The sequence below is a fragment of the Nipponia nippon genome, unplaced genomic scaffold (assembly GCF_047370975.1).
Source record: "Nipponia nippon isolate SJK-2023a ecotype South Korea unplaced genomic scaffold, ASM4737097v1 scaffold_6, whole genome shotgun sequence".
NCBI classification, from domain to species: Eukaryota; Metazoa; Chordata; class Aves; order Pelecaniformes; family Threskiornithidae; genus Nipponia; species Nipponia nippon.
Window position 1 is genome coordinate 64,505,164 of NW_028262380.1, and position 19,616 is coordinate 64,524,779.

The 19,616-nt window shown below is 40.1% G+C and overlaps 1 protein-coding gene across 8 annotated transcripts in view; it reads left to right on the forward strand.

The window, feature by feature from the left end:
- Positions 1-19,616, forward strand: part of MAPK10 (mitogen-activated protein kinase 10) — a 182,693-nt gene that overhangs the window by 121,381 nt on the left and 41,696 nt on the right. For all 8 annotated transcript variants that reach the window (XM_087736053.1, XM_087736058.1, XM_087736052.1 and 5 more), the window contains one exon: positions 147-218. In XM_087736053.1, coding sequence (XP_087592179.1) covers positions 147-218 — 72 coding nt within the window. The remainder of the gene's footprint in view (positions 1-146; positions 219-19,616) is intronic.

Genomic DNA, 19,616 nt, shown 5'->3' on the forward strand with positions numbered 1-19,616 from the left:
CATGAAAAAAACCCCAACAAAACCACAAAACAAACTATACTGTTCTGATCAACCTGCTCTTTTTCCCCTCCTTTAGGAGTGAAATGTCGTAGTTAACTTTGCTTTTTTTTCCCTCCTTCTTCACTTCCCTGTCTCTGCTGTTCTAGTGGATATATGGTCTGTGGGATGCATTATGGGAGAAATGGTTCGCCACAAAATCCTCTTTCCAGGAAGGGACTGTATCCTTGTGCCATTTGCTGCAGCTTCACCTATTATTTGTTCCTCTCCTTCACCCCATCCCTTTTACCATATAATGACTATACCAGGACTGTAAAGATAGAAGCAAAAAGTTGAATCCCAGAGGTACGAGTAAATGAAAATAGCGCACTACTGATATGAACAAAATTGAAAATGAAAAACAGATGCACCGAATTATTTCAGTCAAATAAGTTACTTTATTTTAAAACCTGTAATCATTCAATTTTATGTAGTCTTTATGTCATACTAATTAGCAATATAGAAAACAAGCGTTATGACTGCAAATTGGATAGCTTTACTTATTATTCTTCAAAGGAAAAATAAGAAAAAAAAGAAAAGAATCCTAACTTGGCCCATCTCGTTCCTGTAAATCTGTTTTTCTGCTTTTATGTTTTGGAAATAGTGACTTCATAACATTTGTGGTGACATCATAATCTTTTGCTTGCTAATGCATCATGGATTTGGATTCATCTCAATGCTGTATGGCCTCAGAGTTGAGTCAATACAACATATTTTTTTTTCTTTAAAACAAAATGAAGAATTTGACTCGCCCAGTCTAAGGCAACCGTTTATCTGTTATGGTTTCCAAATTGGCCTGAAATCAGATTCTCTTGATTTAAAAATGGACTTTCCTTTACTTGCATGAGGTCTGTGTCGTTAGTTAAACTGTATTTCCCTCCCATCTTGTTCTTCTCGTCTTGGGTGATATTATTTTTACCACTTCCATGGCGGTGAAAGGAATACTAGAAAATGAAAACAAAAGGGGAGGTGTCTACTTAGCCTTTGGTTGATCACACGCTAAGCCAGGCAACCTGCCCGCAATGGCTGGGAAGTGTAAGTAGTGTGTATTTTGCCCATCAGAATAAAATGCAGCAACATAACATGTTTTCCACTTTCAGAATCAAAAAGGCATATTATTTTCAGCAGGTTGGCAGAAAGATAAAAATCTGGCATCAGCAGGCACTGGCAGTTGGTGTGGAGAAAACCCAGCTTTTACAGATGTGTAGTTATGGAAGTCATTATTTTTTTGCTGGCTCTTGAGTGATTCCCGTAGTGTTTGTCAGAGTTAGGTCCTGCCTGTCCTATTTTCACAGCTCTGTCGGCTTTCTCTGAAAACGGAGCTCTGCCCAGTAGCCAGGTGAAGATGCAGTTATACTTTACTAACAGGTAGATGGGGAAACTGTAGGTACCTCCTGTTTGCTGAGGGGGCCACAGCAACATTGTACTGGCTTCCAGTCTTATAGGAATATGGACTGGAAAGTTATCAGATGCAAACCACAACAATGAAGTAAGAATGGTGGGTTTTATTGTTAGTGGAATAAGAATGGTGTTTTTTATTATTAGGGGATGGCTTTGAGATGTCACTCCATGCTGAGCTTTTCCTGCAACATGTGGAGCAGGCTGCACACCCACCTTCTGTTGTAGTCTGAATGTGCAGAGCATCATGAGACCTGTAATTCAGTGTGATAGTTATGCTGTGTTTCAGTGGTAACAACACCTCAGAAACACCATGATAACTCTTCCTCCAAATACTGTCTCTTTTCCTCGTTTTTTTGATGTACAAACTAAATGATCTATAATATACTTGATGTTCAGCTGTAAATAGGGAGGATGTTTCCATTTAATCTATTTGGAGAGAAGTCTGATTGAGTTTGTAGCTGATAAGCAACCAGAATACAGAAAAAAAGCTATTTCAGTATAAAAACGTAGCACTGTGGTTAGTGCATTGCTCTCCTTTTTCAACAACAAATGATACTTAAGACTCATGTTCTTTCTCCTGTTTCCAGAAAAAACAAATGCTATATAATTTAAACAACCTAGCTTTTAAAAAAATCATTCAAATATGAGTATTATCTTGTTTCTGTCTGCCTGTGACAATAATCTCTTATGACAGTGTCTTATTCAGGGATAGCAACAGAATATTTTTAAAATACCTTTTAACATTTCAGTATCAGTTAAAAATAACAACTGAATTTTTGAACATATGCAGAAGACGTTGTGTAAATTGTGGGATAGTCCTACTACTTAAATCATCGGAAATCCCATACCCTGAAATGCAGTGTATGTGGGCTGGGTCACAACTGCTACCACGTTTTAGTGGTGGGTTTACTCAGGTGAGTTGGAAGTTTAAAAAAGAAAAAAAAAAAGAAAAAAATGGAATCTGTACATTCATTTCCAAGTCAACTCTCATTTGTTAACCCATTTGACCCCATGAATAAGAATTTTCAGTGTTAGAAAGACGGGTTTGTGTATGGGTCTGCATTATTTCCCCTGCCTCTGAACAGCTGGAGAAGCATTTATGCAGCTGCAGGTAAACTTCACAGAACGACATTACAATAAAGCTTCCCTTGGGCTACTTAAGGCCTTCCAGTAGTGGGTTTTCTAGCTGAAAGAGGCAAGTCTGTATAGAAACTAAAAATTTCAATTCTTTTTAATTATTCAGAATAATGTCTACTGTGTGCACTTGCTTTCAATATAGGGAGCTTACTCGTTTCTAGCCTGGAGTAAGAACTTTCATGTGTGGTACAGTATACATCTAAGAAAAATTTCGCAGCTGCTGCCAACTTTTATGGACAGAAAAATTTTTAAAAGTTAATCTTAACTAAAGCATTGCACTGAGTTACCGTTGCACTTAGGTGTTGCTGACTTTAAATGAAATTTCATTTTTAAAGTCTTCATGGAAGTTAAAACATGGAGAAGATCAATTTCAGATCATCTCATCTACATAAACATGAAACTCTCTCTAAGTTACTGTAAGAAAGCTCTTAAATCTGTATAGATTACAGGTACCAGTATATAACAACTGGCCCAGTTAGTATAAATGTAAGTTATGCATTTTACAAAAAATGCGTATGTTTCTTAACTTTATTAAAATGCTCTCAGTTCAATTAACTGCTATTTCCATTAGCAAAAAGCCAAACAGTACTTGAAAATGATTGCTCTGTGAATATTGCTGAGGTATTTAATCTAATTGGCCTAGGGCACTTAAGGTACAGCAGGGCTAGAGGACTGGTCCATTCAAGTGCTGTCAGTTTGCGATGAGCCAGCTGGTTTTCAGGAAAATGCGAACACCCTCCAGCCCCCTGCAGAGTGCTGGGTGGAAATTGCATAGCAGATACTTTTGTTCCTTGTTACTCACCTAAAGCAGACATTTCAAAATGCTGTCAGGGAGACTTCTTTGTCAGAAGTCAGACCCTCATGAGAAGAAATCCACCTTTTGATTGATTTCCAGATAGATTTACAGACCAAATTATTCCTGGCAAATTCTAGTAAGCTTTTGTAGAGCAGTTCTGATTTTCTTGCACTGTGTTTCTGTGATGCTTGTTCCACTCTTGTCTCAGTTAAATCAGAAAGAGTGTGAGCAACTAAAAACTGCCCAAACTTGTGGATGTCATTGGAAATACGTTGGAAAACTCCAGGACTTTCCCCAAAGCTGTGTTCAGCTCTAGCTAATAATGGCTTCAAAATCTCATAAGATTTCAGTTTAAGGATTGGAAATGTATTTCTGTGTAGGTTTTATGGTTTGGTTTTGGGGTTTTTTTTTTGTTTTTTTTTAAGAGAAAGGAAAACTTAAAATGGTCTAAATGCTTTCAAGTGAGATAGATTTGTTAAGATCTGCTGAGGCCACAGTGACGTCCCACGGGCACACATGACTTAGTGGGGAAATAAAGCAATCAAAGAGTGTTTCTTTTCCGTACTGGGGAGGTGGGTAAAGGATGGTACTCTAGCAAGTTCATGTGTGAGTCCTTCAGCAGATCAAAGGGGAAAGAGTGATTTAGTCATAGAAATATATTGTGATAACAGCCAAGTGTCTTAAGTTTGGCTAGGCCTGGATTACAGTGGTGAGTATGGAAAACAGAATTCCTACTGCAAATAGCTTAGAGTCTGAGACAGTCAAAAGAGAAAATAGCATTCAGATAGCAAGAGAGAAAAAAATCTAAACTTATTCTATGTAGCTATGAACATCCAGAATGGATTGTGAAGAGAAGTCAGCATTAACAGATGAAGTTAATGTTTTCTGTGGCCAGATATTCAAAAATTCTTTTGTTCGTCAGCTGTCTTTGAGAGTGATGGGATTAAGAGATGCTCTCTGACATCTGACAGAGAGTATTCTATTGTATTTTCCCAGGAATCTATATAGAAAAAAAATTGCTTGCCTTAGGGAAAAAATTTTGAATCAAGAAAGTCTTTTAGGAAAAGATGTTGCCTTTCCATCACTCATTAGCAGACTTTGTCTTTGCATTTGAAATATGATCTGCATTTATTAGTGGGGATAATCCTAGTGTTTTGAGTGCATGTTGGTGGTTTTCTTAAACTTTGGTATAATAAAACATCTGCACTTTTGTTTAGTGCAGTTTTTCATGTTCCCAGTAGTATTTTCTTAAGACTCACTTTGTCTTTAAAAAAAAAAAAAAAGCAAAACCCAAGAACAACAATTAGCATCAGGATTATTTAAAAGAGACTATTAAGAATGGCTGGCCTGGCTCTCCAAGTTGAATCAGCTGGTACGTGTTAACCTGCTGCTTAAGTGTCTGTTAGCTAGGATGGCATTGATGGTTAAGTTTGGATTTTGTTCAGCTGGACGATTCCTCCCTGGGTATATGGTATTTGGTTTTGGACTCAGGATTTTTCTGAGAATATAGCAATATACCAAAAGTTTGAATTATGATAATTTTATTGGGGCAAGTTTGCTCATATGAAACGAGGTCTGTCTCAAAGAGACTTCAGTATAGCTGTGAAGACTACTTGGCTGTTGCCATTCTTCTCGTTCGTTTTTAATTCAGATATGTACACTTTAACAGTTTATAGTGCAATTTGCACTTAGTATAAGAGCTCCATGCTGCCTGTGATCTGCGTGGCATTTGGAGTGTATCCCAGCTGCTACAATGAGGATGATCCATTGCTCGTTTCCCAACACTCCACCTTAAAGGTTTTCAGCATGGATCTGAACATGCAGTTTCAAAAGTGGCCAAGCGTTGAGGTGTAGATATGTGCTACACCTACTACTGCCTCATACGAATTTCAGACAAGGCAAGTTAGTTGCCTTTTCAGGCACTTAGGAAAATCCGATGGTCTCAAATGTCTCTTCCCCCCCCCCCCCCATGTCATTAATCAGCTCTTGCTTCATGGCAACTTCACTAATTTGAGCTGAGTTTCACTGGTACAGTTGAGCAGAGAAGTTAGAACTTTTAGACAAAAGAGGTATTTTAGACATATTTGGTCGGGATCAAAGTAGAGGACTGGAACACACTCAAAATCACACATCATTTGTCTTATATGAAAATATATAAGTATACTTAAATGATATGCTAATCTCTTCATATTGTAGCAGGAGAGACTACCTGCGGGAGTCCTGCTGGAAGAGGTAAAACGAGTGCACTCAAATACTCTAAACCTAGGAAGAGATACTTCAAAGTCAAAATTTAAATTAAGCTAAAAGGAGGGTCTGAAGCTAGCAACTGCAGGATCTGCAAAACATGTTTTAAATGTTACTGTCTGTTAGATGCAGCGTAGTGTGTTTCACATTCCTTGGCAAGATTCTCTGTAGAATCTCTTACTGCAATGATTTTTTTATATAGTTATATTCAAAAGAAGATGGGAGACAGGGAATGGCATGAGTCATTCCTCATGCTTCCACTCATTCTTGAGCTTGCATCTCAGGATTGCCATGGCCTTTTCTTAATGTACAGGTGCCTCTTAATATCCTGTGACGTCCCTTCCAGTCCTTCTGCAAGCTCTGCTGTTCTGAAAGGAACAGTGGAGCACAAGTTCCCAAGGAAAAACAATAGTTTTTCAGCACTTGTTTGGCATTGCAACCTAAGAGCCAACCCTGAATGTATGAATTTCTCTCTTTTTTTAAAAAAAAAAGATGCTGAAAGATGCTGGTTTGAAGCATTACACTTGTAAAATTGTGGCAACTCCCTTTCAGACCATCTAGAATCTGTCAGGAGAGTAGCTGTACTCTACAGTGTTCTGCAGCTTCAGTTGCAGGTAGTAAATTAGAAGTCAATAATGCAATATTCGAACACGTTGGAACCCTATTACTGTTACTGAGAAATAGTAAGGTTTTAATAACATCATGTGGAAAGTGGTGTTTCAAATGTGAAAGAAAAGAGTTTCTCAGGAATTCATAATGGATTGAGCTGACGCTGCGCTGAGCACTTGTTAAAACGTTGAAATCCATGCACATAATAAATACAAGCACGAAGAGAAGGTTTTTGGTATCTCAGCGAGGTCCTGGGATATGAAATGTCACAGAACGGGGAGTTTGCCGTGGTTTAGACAGAATTGAGGGAGGGAAGGGTTTGGTGGGATTGGGAGGCTTTTAATCTTTTTCGAGTGTTTGAGCCATCTTCACAATTGTCATTAGGAGTGCTGTGCATCACAGATTTTCCTTGGCATTGGCATTCTGAAGCCTTTGTAGCTGTGCTATCTGGAGCTTGTGAATAAAAGCAGCTTCACCCGTGTATTACTAAGAATAACCAAGTATTTTTATAAACCACGTCTTTTTTTTATTGCATAGAAATAACAGAAAAACCTGTAAAAACAAGGCACAGTGTCCAGTACAGACTGCTGTATTTTTCTTCCTGAAAATTCAAGTAAGGGCCTAGAAATGGTTCTTCAGAGCAGACCTCAGTGTAGATCTGCAGAAGCACTCAACAACAGAGACGGAGGTAAAGGGAGGCCCTATCCAGCAAGGTGTCTTTCCATTTTAGGAGGATTTGGGGAGAGAAGCTCGCTGTGTTGTGACAGGCATGCTCAGTCGCCTTGAAATTTTACTAGAGCTTGCACCTCAGCCATTGGGAAACAGCATTGCGTGCTAAATATTTTGGCCTACAGTTAACACAAATAAAATGAGGTATCATGACTTGCTTCATAAATATGTCTATCATAGTCTTCCCAAGTCAGTTTTGAGGACACGATCATCTCTTTTCAGCTTGAGGAGAGGTGATTTCTGCATCACTAAAACAGGAGCTATTACAAACGTGAATGACATTCTCCCTAATGCTCTTGGGCAGAGAAAGCGTGAACTAGCCTATGAGTTTGGGAAAGATAGCAAAGCTCATTCAGCTGCACCTGCATCTCTGGTCTCCAGAGTTTCCCATGACAATGCATTTCATGAATTTTAATTTGAATGTCATTATTTTCACTGAATGAAAACTGAAGCTGAGTGCAGGTCTGAAGAGCCACCTCAGCAGGAGTTTTAGCAAGGGCAGTTGCAGATTTTCCTTATGGGCTCCCTTTCATTGTGTTTTGTCAAGTCCTGGAGAACCTGCAGTTTGGCAGGAGGAGAATGCAGGGCCATTACGAAGGAATGAAGAAGGAAAAGAGCAATGGTGTCTTCCATCTCAGAGTGACACCCATGCTTTTTCCAATTAATCCAGCATGGTAGGAGCAGCCTTCTGCAGAAACAGAAAAGGAAATTGCATCCACAGCCAAGTTACAAGGGAGGTGTCCATGGAAGGTTAGCTTCGATCCTTTCTATTTAGAAACATCTTCAGCTAGTTCTACAATTCCTGACCTTCTGCACCTTTGCTGAAGGGAATCTGAAACCTGGAAGGATGAGCAAGCACTCATTTGGGTCAGGAAGTATGTGAGACTAAAGCACAAAGAGGGATAGATGTCTTATTAATGTTCTTCCATCCCAACTCTCTCTTCTCTTCTGGTCACCTTCCCTGTGAAGGGTCGTGTCAGCAGCCAGACCAGACTGCTTCCTCAGGACACAGGAGGGTTTGGGGGGCGGGGGGCATGCATGTGCGGCAACAGAGCAACTTCTGTTCAGCCTCCCCAAACTCTGTTCAAGACCCCAGGGAGATTTTGGAGGTTCCTGTGGAGGACTGATTCATTCCCCAAATGTTTTGCAAGACGGCCCTGACAGCATCACTGTAGAGGGTATTTCTTAACTGTTTGGCATGGAATCAGAACCAGGAGGTGGCCCAGAGGTTAAGATTTGCTGTATGAGTGAAATATTTTCCTTTCTTGAGGAAAATACTTGCATGTGGTTTGTGGTGGCATTTATTCAAGGTGGCTATGCCAGGGAGACATTTGGTGTCCTTGGAAAACTTACTCGTATTTTGAAGTATATGTTCACACTCAAGAATGCATTTCAGAGCAGCTCTGTACAGTAATATCTGGTTTGTAGAGATTTTGAACGAATTAAAAATCCCCTGCTCTGAGTAATCCAGGACACGGGTATTCTAATGGAGAGGGGGCTTCTCATCAAGGGCTACCCAAACCTCAGCAATTTCACTTCAGAGAGTCATGAGAAGTTGTAGGTTTAATTTCTTAACACTGTTTCATGTGATCCTAAAGCATCAAGGCAAGTAGTTGCTAAACTGAAATTTTACCTAGAGTCACGCAGAGGTCTCTGTGACTATAAGTTAGCCTGCATTTGATTCAAGCTTAGGGATATTCCACGTGTTGGTGGAGCATTGCCAGTCTTTGTGAATATCTCACATTTAGAAAAAATCTTGAAACAAATGTAAACGTTCAGTGTTTTGGAGTTGAGTGCAAATGTTTAGAGATTGTGGTTTGTTTGTTTTTCTGATGCTTGTATGACTGAAATTACTCAGACTACATCTGGATTGATGTTGGACTAAATGAAACTGAGGATTGAAGCTTAGGTCTCTGTACTGCAGTCCCTTATGGAGCTTTGCACGAGTCTCAGTGCCTTAACTGGGGCTTCTGACAGCTGCTGCTGTATGTGCTGAAACTCCTAACCTCCAACTAACTACTTTTCTTAAACACGCAGTGAAACTGGGTTCCAGTTTGACTTATTTCTCATTGGCTCAGGAGAGGAAAAAGAGGCAACAGTCAAGAAGGCACAGGTTTTTTCTGTTTGGACATTGGTTGTATTCAGATGTTGATCTTTGCTTTTTCTGCTTGGGAAGTTTTCAAAGAGAAAAACCTTCCCAAAACCTCAGGAGTAGAGGAGAATAATCACCTCTGCTTTACACAGTTTACAGTTTAGGAAGTCAGTAGTTCAACTTCTGTGTGTGCGCTCTTGAGCACAGCGTCGAGCAGTAATGTCAGAAGGCAGCCTCTGAAAATAAAAAGGAATTAATAACAGATGAACAAACAACTGCTTGCTCTATCTTTTCCTGATATTTTGCATGCCGTTTAGCTTGTGATGAAAGCAGCAATAATTTGCATCTCTAGGTTTGCTTATTGCTTCCAAACAAGTAGCCTTTTATTTATTTATTTGGTTTTTTATTGATTTATTTATTGTGTAGTGATGAAGCTTTTCATATGCTAAATAAAGAAACAGGGAACCTCAGACCCAGGCATGTAAAGATTTCCACAGATAGGACATTTGCCTTCAAAGGCAAATCCACTTTAAACTGTTGCTCAATATGGAATTATAAGAGTAAATTTAACCAAGCAGCATGATGCTTTCATTTTTTTCCCCACAGTTTCTCGCCCTGAGAGACCAGTCTGTCCCTTTTCTTGCTTCCATGCCCTATGACTTATCATAGAGCAAGGACAGCAGAGGTAATGTGGTTTCATGGTATTGGTATGGGGGAAAAGGCCACCTTAATCCTGTACTGGATATAAGGAGTCTGACTTTCATCTTGTGTTCCCGTGTAAATTGTGGTTAGCTTTGTTTGACCCAGCTGAACTGCTCTTCTCTGTATGAGGTACACAGTCCCCCGGTTTGCTCTGAATTTCAGTGCAGAAGGTACAGCTTAGTGCTTCTGTGTCTCAGCTGTCCTATTCAGAAATCACCATTTCCTATCATGGCAAATGGAAATCTCATGAGATTCTCAAGGCCCTTATTATGGACTACTGAGATTCAATGGAAGTGAGCCAACAGGCTCTAAAGCAAGCATTACTGGAGTCAAATGATCTCAACAAATTCTATTCATACCCCTGAATAAGAGGTGGATATGTCTTCACAAGGACCCGAGTTCCTTTTGTAGCTTCTGGCAGTTCAGCTTGTGAAAATATGCATGAATCTCTGGTAACTGAAGGGATAAAGGAAAATCAGTTTGCATATCCTCATTGAATACAGAGACCAGCATTCATTTACAATACAAAGCAGTATAAACCTAGGTAATGAATGCAAATGAAAACTTAAAAAAGACAAAATTAATTGGTAAATTTTAATTACAAAGTTGTATTATGACACAGTAGCCAGCTGTGGGTCTCACTTGGTTTTCTGTATTTAATAGTATTGTCTTTCATCCACACTGGGGTAAAGAAAACTATTGGAATCGATTTTTCTCAGACCTGCTATGTTGTCATGAAACTTGTAAGCTCGAGCAGAAGAGCACCTACAGAGAGCGCAAGGCAGGTCTGTGCGGTGTGGGCTGCAGGGTCTGTGCTACAGCATGATTCGATAAGTCTTCTCATTTATTTGTTGTTCTGTTCCTGTTTTCTTGTTTACCTTCATTTCATTTTTGTTTTCAGTTGACATGTGGTCAGTAGGGTGCATCATGGGAGAAATGATTAAAGGTGCTGTGTTGTTTCCTGGCACTGATCGTATCCTTCCTAGCAGCCGCTTTGGCCTCAGTAGGTACTTCCAACCCTTTCCCTCCAGCCCCTTCCCGCTAGACTAGTGCTGACATGCGTTGGTACTGTACCTAAAGAGCTGGGTTAAGTCCCACTGCAAAACCCTTGCAAACCAAAATGTCAATAAACCATTACTGCTTCTCAGTAAAAGCCTTAGGTGGAAACCGCAGCGAGTATAGTGTAAGGAGATGGAAAACAACGCCCTACATGGTTCATCAGAACCACTTTCTGCAGTCAGTGACCGCTTGTTTTCTTGTTATAAATGTCTGTCTATTAATTTGGTGGCGGGGGGTGTGTTTCATAAATGACACTTCTTTTAAGTTCAGGTTGTAGCATGGTAGGCACAAGTCAGTGCTTACCTGGGATGGAGTGTAAGAGGTTCTGCATTTTAGGAAGAAGGTATGATTAACTCGGACATGACTTTTAGAAATGCTCATTTCTTTGCTTACTTGCTCTGCAAGTGGTATTGAAGTAGGAAATGGCTTCAGTTTGGGGACAACTTCTGCTTCTCAAGACTAAAATGATCGCTTAACTTTGTAGCAATTTGATGACTCAAAAGGCTGGGAATTTCCTTGGAAACTGTTGTAGTGGACTTCAGTCTGTCATCCTTTATTTAAGTACATGTAGCTGTTATGTGAAAGCAGAATGTATTTTTGACATTAACAAGAAGTGATTTATAGATAAATGCATTGAATCAGTGGACAAGCGGTCCAAGCATACTAGGTGTATTCGATGCTTTATTAAAGCTTTGATATAACCTCTGTTATTTATCAGATTGTGAAAGTGGTTTCTTCTTGTGCACAAGAGCAACTGAGCTCCGTGCATGCTTGGTCTAACTCCAGTGATTCATTACACAAATGAGAAATGGAGACGACCTGTGTACAAGTTTTCCTTCTAATTTAAACTCTGTACTTAGGTGACAGAGGAGTTTCCAGGCATTATTCTTTTTTATGTAACTTTCTCTGAATGTGTGTGCTTATGTATATGTGTGTGTGTGTGTGTGTGTCTGTATACATACCAATTCAGTTTAGCACTTCACTTTTGGCCTCATTCACACGTTGCAGGGTTCAATATTTTGATTGAAATGTGGAAAAAGTAATATCTGAAGAGCATTAAAGACATGAAAGTAGGCAATGATATCATTAATATTTTCACACCCTTGTCTAGTAAGATTCTGATTTGTGTTTTGTCCAAAATGTTGGATGAGCATATGCATACTGAAATGAATACTAAAATTCCCATGTGTTCTCATATGATCTGGAGCACATCTCATCTGCATATGTGAAAGTAAACCTTTCTCTTCTATGTGTTAATGTAAATCATTAGCACCTATTTGTGCTCCATGAAGATTTGGCCCAGGCTGTGCTTGTGTTTTCTGTGGAGTGTGAAATATAAGTATGGGGGTTAGCATAGTTCAGTGTTGTAGCTGGAACTGTTTTTAAGTTAATAGACTTACATTTTCTAAGATATCATTTTTAAAAATCCCCAAGTAAGTACAAAAAGAATTGAACACGTCTTACATAGCACTTCAAAAACTGGTTTCTTTGACACAGCTGCATACTTGTTAAAAAGAAATCACGCAAAGCCTCTATAATTAAACCATTATGTGCTGTTTATTATTGCAATAACCCCACAGAAATTGGCATTACCAGCTGCTGATTTGTTTGGGATTGTTCCGTAATTGAGTTCACATTTTTCATTTGTATTTATAATATGTTGCTAAATTTACACTACGTTTTATGTACCACTCTGCTTTTCTTCTGCTGTTCCGTGAGTGTCTATTCTGTGAACAGAGAACGATGCCGTTGCTTGCTTTCAGGCCACTGAGCTCCCCTCCTCAAAGCTACCTCTTCTCCAAATCCATCCCCCACCGACTCTCCCCTGCTGCTGAGCAGCTGCTGGCAGAGATTCAGCGGCTCTTGCTCCTTTGCCCGTCTGTGCAGCTGGAAACCAGTCAGAAAGTTGCCAGGGCAGAGCCAGCCTGCTGCGATTGATGGCCTCATGGCATCTTCTTCCTTAAATCTGCATAGAAAATGCTTAGCGTTTCTGTAAAAGAGATTATTTCTTCAGACGTGTGATGGAGTTGGGTAGCTGTATAATTCTGTCAGCAGGGACTATGAGCCCTAAGAGTTTGAGGGCAGCATACTTAAGGATGTATTTAAGTGTAGAAGGAGCAAGAGTAATTAGAAATCTCTTTCTTTAAAAAAAAAAAAAAAAAAAAAAAGCTTCCTCTTTGACATAAAATGGGTGTTAAATGCGTTAAGACTGGCAGTGTACCAGAATTTATTATCAGCAATTTTTTCTTCACAGGCAGTGCATCATTTCACAACCACACTGTGATTTGAAGAGTATTTAATACTAATTTGTGTCAATTTTTATGCATAAATAACTGTGAAAAGCAGTTTTGAAATGGAAAGATTGAATATTCATGAGAAATGCACTGTCAGTCATATGGTTGACTGCAAAATTTACTATTTGCCATTTTCCAGTGGTTAAAGAGGATAGGTCGTTTGATATTGTTTCTGTTTACAGAACTAAATGGTCTGTTCAGCTAACTGAAACAAGTTCTGTACCAAAATAGAGCCATCTTACACGGTCGTGGAAAATTCCCAAGCAGAAAAATAGGAAATGTCTTTGAGTAAGTGTGAAGCGGAGTGCTTAGCTAGGCTGCAGCTCTCTTCCACTCCCGTAATCCATTTGAATTCACTGAAATCGCTTGGGTGGAGCTGAGAACAGGATCCACTGCTATTCTTTTTAAAACTCCAACTGTGAGTGAATGCTTTGCAGTGTCCAAAATCCCCATGGTCTTTAGTGATCCTGGAAATTTTACTATTTCTCTACCATTTTTGGTCTATGCACGTGATGCACTTAACAGTGAGCTAAAGCTTTTTTTTTTTTTTTTTTAAATGTTACACAAAACTTCTTTTCAAGGTTGATAGCAGTAGTTCTGCTTACAGAGGAACTATTATCATTAAGCTTGGATATACTTGTGCCTCGAGCAAGGAGTAAACGGCAACATGGTTTGTTGTGTTGCCTCAGGAGCAATTTGGAAAGCTGACTGTACCTGTGAGTTGACTCTTGTTCCATGTCTTTTTCTCAAAATTTGATGAGGGAGACTGTTACTCTTTTCTCACCACTGCATAAATGATCTGAAGGAGTTAAGAAGGTGCCTTAGTCCTCTCATGAGCTGTGAAAGTGGTAGTTATACATGGATTTTTTTTTTTTTGTAAATGCTGAATGCATTTTGGGCAGACAAGGAAGAATGTGTCTTTAAATTCTGAATGCTTAAGGAGACAAGTATATATTCAGTAGAGAGATGTAAGGTTAGTGTGATGTCACCTTCTCTTAGCATAAATCACAGACGGCCATACAAGCTATCACTTACAGAGTGATTCTACAACTGCAATCACGTTATGCATGTCACAGAGATTGGGGTATAGGGGTTTTATGCTCAGTTTTACAGTTCCTTTAGAAAGTATTTAATAATGCTAATGTTCATAGGCTGCCTCCTAGGCTAGGTACATGATCATCGTGCATCCAGCTGTACATATTACAAAGACAGAAGTGTACCACAACAGAAGGTTCTAGAAGCCTAGAAACAGCCTGGAGTACTGCAAGTAGATAACTGCAATGGTGAGGAGACATCCACAAGGGAAATGGTAATACTTAGCCAAGGGCAAGATTGCAATCCTGTGCTGCAATATCTGGACTATCCACTGAGCACTGATTTGCTTGCTGCTGTGTAAGCAAAGATGCTCAGCAACTGAATAAAGTGCCAGCTAAAAAAAAACAGCAGTTGAAAATTTTAGTGAAGGTGTCAGCACAGATACGCATCCAAAGGGTTAACGACAGCTACACAACCAACACTGCCATCTCCTAGCTTCCAAATGATCAATGGTATTCTTTTGAAGCAGCTTTATTTACGTGCTACATGTTATTTTTATCATCACCACATGTATTATAGCATACAAATAGCAACTGCTATTCTTAAAGTTGCAAAATATTTTCTGTTACAGTCTAATTTTTACAAATGCCACATTCTTCGCAACGTACACCTTGGCACAGAAAATGGTCTACACTTGCTGTCTTGTCAGAAGCTAGCCTTTTCAATTTCTTTTGTGTGCTTTTTGTGAACTGTGTTGACATCAGCATGTAAATTATGGGACTGTGGAAAAAATATGTATCTGACACTGATGTCTCCCACAGTGAAGTTGGTTAGTTTGGTTTTTATTAACAGATTTATTTTAAAAAAAAGGTCCAATTTAAAAAAAAAAGAAAACGAGTTGAGCTATCGACTTCACAGCTGGTGTGACAATTTGGTGTTGGGGAGGGAAGTACAGAGCTCCTCATAGTAATTATAGAATCATAGAATCGTTTAGGTTGGAAAAGACCTTTAAGATCATCAAGTCCAACCGTTAACCCAGCACTGCCAAGTCCACCACTAAACCACGTCCCTAAGCACCACATCTACACGGCTTTTCAATATCTCCAGGGATGGGAACTCAACCACTTCCCTGGGCAGCCCGGTCCAGTGCCTGACTACTCTTTAAGCGAAGAAGATTTTCCTAATAGCCAACCTAAACCTCCCCTGGCGCAGCTTGAGGCTATTTCCTCCTGTCCTATCACTTGTTACTTAGCAGAAGAGACCGACCCCCACCTTGCTACAACCTCCTTGCAGGCAGTTGTAGAGAGCAATAAGGTCTCCCCTCAGCCTCCTCTTCTCCAGACTAAACAACCTCAGCTCCCTCAGCTGCTCCTCACAGGACTTGTGCTCCAGACCCTTCACCAGCTTTGTTGCCCCTCTCTGGACACGCTCCAGCACCTCCATGTCCTTCTTGTAGGGAGGGGCCCAAAACTGAACACAGTACTCGAGGTGCGGCCTCACCAGTGATGAGTACAGGGGCACTATCACCTCCCTGGTCCTGCTGGCCACACTATTCCTGATGCAACCCAGCATGCCATTGGCCCTCTTGGCCACCTGAGCACACTGCTGGCTCATGTTCAGCCAGCTGTCGACCAACACCCCCAGGTCCTTTTCCACCAGGCAGCTCTCCAGCCACTCCTCCCCAAGCCTGTAGCGTTGCATGGGGTTGTTGTGACCCAAGTGCAGGACCCGGCACTCAGCCTTGTTGAACCTCATACAGTTGGCCCTGGCCCATCGATCCAGCCTGTCCAGGTCCCTCTGTAGGGCCTTCCTGCCCTCCAGCAGATCAACACTCCCGCCCAACTTGGTGTCATCTGCAAACTTACTGAGGGTGCACTCGATCCCCTCATCCCGATCCTTGATAAAGATATTACACAGAACTGGCCCCAGTACTGAGCCCTGGGGAACACCAACTGGATTTAACTCCATTGACCACAACTCTTTGGGCCTGGCCATCCAGCCAGTTTTCTACCCAGTGAAGAGTATACTTGTCCAAGCCATGAGCAGACAGTTTCTCCAGGAGAATGCTGTGGGAAACAGTGTCAAAGGCCTTACTGAAGTCCAGGTAGACAACATCCACAGCCTTTCCCTCATCCACCAAGCAGGTCACGTCACCTTACCTTGTCATAGAAGGAGATGAGGTTAGTCAAGCAGGACCTGCCCTTCATGAACCCATCCTGACTGGGCCTGATCCCCTGGTTGTCCAGTACATGCCATGTGATGGCACTCAGGATGGTCTGCTCCATAACCTTCCCCAGCACCGAGATCAAGCCGACAGGCCTAATTTTGGCAAGTTAAGGGCATCAAAAATTTGTACCCAAAGCAATGCACTTCGTTTTTGTTGGTGGAACATCCACATTTAAGGACCTCCTTAATTCACGCTTCTGAAATACATTACATCAATGCACACATTGCATCAATGGGAACAGAAACAAAAGTAATGTTAAACTTTCAGCCCGTACCTCTAAATAGATGACTTCACTGTGAAATCTGATTTTTCCAATAGAAATACTTTATTGTGCATTTAAAATATTACTTTCCCATTAGAAATCTTGTGCATTTGCTTTAGAAAAATGTCTCTTAATCTGCAGTTCAGATTCTGGTTATTTCCCAAGTAAATAACCAACTATTTAGAAAGCAAAGGAGAACAATCCTTAAGACAGTATTAGAGTGCAAACAGAAAAGGTGGTTGGGAAGCTTGAGGCAACCTGTGGCCTCACTCGATGATAAATCGTCATTCAAAAGATACACATTTTAGAAGTATTTTCTTAGATAAGTTTCTTTGCTGTAACTTTGTATGGCCATCTTCATGTTTGTAAAAATGTCGCAGTGTTAGTGCCAGGGACAAACTAATAAATCCAGGTTAGATCCCTTCTTCTGTCTTAAGTCATACAGATGCTATTGTGTATAGTTGACACATTTTCCTTGATCTTGTCTGGGGCAAGGGACAGCTTCATTTCATCATAGAATGGTTTGGATTGGAAGGGACCTTAAAGATCACCTAGTTCCAACCCCCCTGCCATGGGCAGAGACACCTTTCACTGGATAAGGTTACTCAAAGCCCCATCCAACCTGGCCTTGAACATTTCCAAGGAAGGGGGCACCCACAGCTTCTCCGGGCAATCTGTTTCAGTGCCTCACCACCCTCATCATCTTCTTCATCTTCCAGAGTTTTGGACTGTAATTCTTTCCAACTTCCAGTCTGTCCAACACTTGCTTAATTTCAAAGGGAAAAACAGGGTCTTCTGTTAGTGGAAGTTTTTCTTCTTTAAGTTTTTTTCACTCAAATACAGGTTAATCTCTTTTGGCCTGGGAAATTTCTGTCAGAGTTAGGTGATCATTAACTCATAGTACCGTTTTTTCAGTTGGTCTGCAAATAACATCTATAGTCACAATCACTTATTGGTTAATGTAACCTACAGTAGGTTTTGATTCATATTAGGACTGTTCTATAGTAACATTTGTTTCCTGCACAATTTCTGAAGTTAATTCTGACTGCCAGCTAGAGAAAGCTTCTTCTCTTTGCTTCAATAAGGAGACCTCAGATTTTTAACAAAGCTTTTTCTTTTTAATCTCATACCGTGACAGGTACAACCTGTCATCATCAAGTGCACCACAGATGCATTACAACCGGTGACTGTATAAAACATAACAATGAAATGGAGCCGGACCAGTATTCGGCAAGAACATTATTACATTCTTGCACATTTTCATGCGTTGGACCTCAGAATATAATCCAGTGCTAGTAAGGCCTAGGTAACTGGAGAAACAGTACTAGAGACAAAATGTGTCTGTCCATCTGACTGAAAAATGGTCTGTCTCCACCTGCTCTCACTGGACATGGTTTTGCTATTCCTATTATTAGGACAAAAATAGGTCCTGAGTGCTCCATCATGTCAATTTGTGTGTTTGTGTGTATAGATACAAATAAAGAGCAAATGAATATATTTTATTTAAGGGTTTTGGCAGTATTTGAGCAATGTAAATCAAAAATAATACAGTAAAGAAGCATGATTATCTATTCAGATCATTCAGTTACTCAAAACCAGTCCCTGAAGTTCCTGTCACAGAAAGCCTGACATTTTTGGCCCTTAGTGCAAGCCAGGGCTGCAAAAGCTCCAGTGCTGTCCTCCTGCAAATCAAGGCTAGTCAAGGAGTGGAACATGGTGGCTCTGCCAGTTCCCTTGGCTTTGGCTATTGTCTTTGCACTGATGACTCATGAAGCTTCTTCCATCTCTTAAAATCTTCCAGCTGTGGGTGGTAGGCTGCTTGTCTGTTGTCTCTTCGTGAAAGCCTTTCCGTTGACTTAGAAGAAATGTGTGCAGCAGGCACTGGCCTGTTGTCTGAGGATTCTCCTTATCCCCTCTCTATCACCGTTGACACTGGTTCCCACCATGTAGGCCCTATTCTGGGATCTTTTTTTACTCTGTTTCCCTTATCACAGACATCCAGAGCATCTTACTACATCTTCCCTCTCAACATATCCGAGTCCCATGACATTCTGTAATCCCAAAGACCTCTCTCTTTTTGGCCTTCATTAAATGCCTGAGAGATGGTTAACCTGCTCTGTACAAGCGTAAGCTTCTGACGTCTGCTTTGAAGCAAGTTCTGTATTTGGCCCTCCCTTTTATCAAATGGCCTTCACTCAATCTGCACAGGTAATGCTTCCAGTGATGCTTTTATAGCTTGGCTTCCTCACCCATTTAGTTTCTCTTGGCACAACTAACACCACCATCATTTCTGTATTCTCTGTTCTTCTCTGCAAAGCATTTACACATTCTATATTTTGAAGTTCCTCACAAAGACCTGCTTCTTAAATAGTCCAGCCAGCAAACAATGAGGTACGTAAACTTGAATACAAGCTTAATACGTCAAAACATTTTATTTTCTAATAAAATGATAATGAAATATTCAGGCTACTCTTTGAGCAGCTATAGTCTTGGATAACTTTATTGTTGTTGCAATTCTTTAGTTTTCTGTTGAGAAAAGGGTATTTTTCATGGACAACACAAGATACATACAACCTATAGAGTGTGTGTGTGGGAGGGGTTGCTCTACATAAATCTTTGATGTTAGTTAAAAAATCAGTTATTCAGAAAAATCTTGAGAGACCACTGCTATTTCTAGCAACCTTTTTCAGTTCAAATGAAAACCATTCAAAACACCGTTTCAGCATTCTTAAAGTGTATGTTTAAATTGTTTTCATTCCTTTAAATGCTTTGGATTAGTAAAGCTGCAATTTTTAAATGAATTACTTGATTTTTGTTCAAATAAGACAGTTCAGGTGAATCCACATTAAGTCTCTCTTGAATTTTCAAGGTATGTGAAAATACTAAGTTTCCATTTCCCTAAACTAACACATTTTTTTTAAAATCTGAAATTGCTACTGCACGAAAAAGCTGGGTTTTGCCTATTTTTTTTTCTTGTTATCTTCATTCTGTTG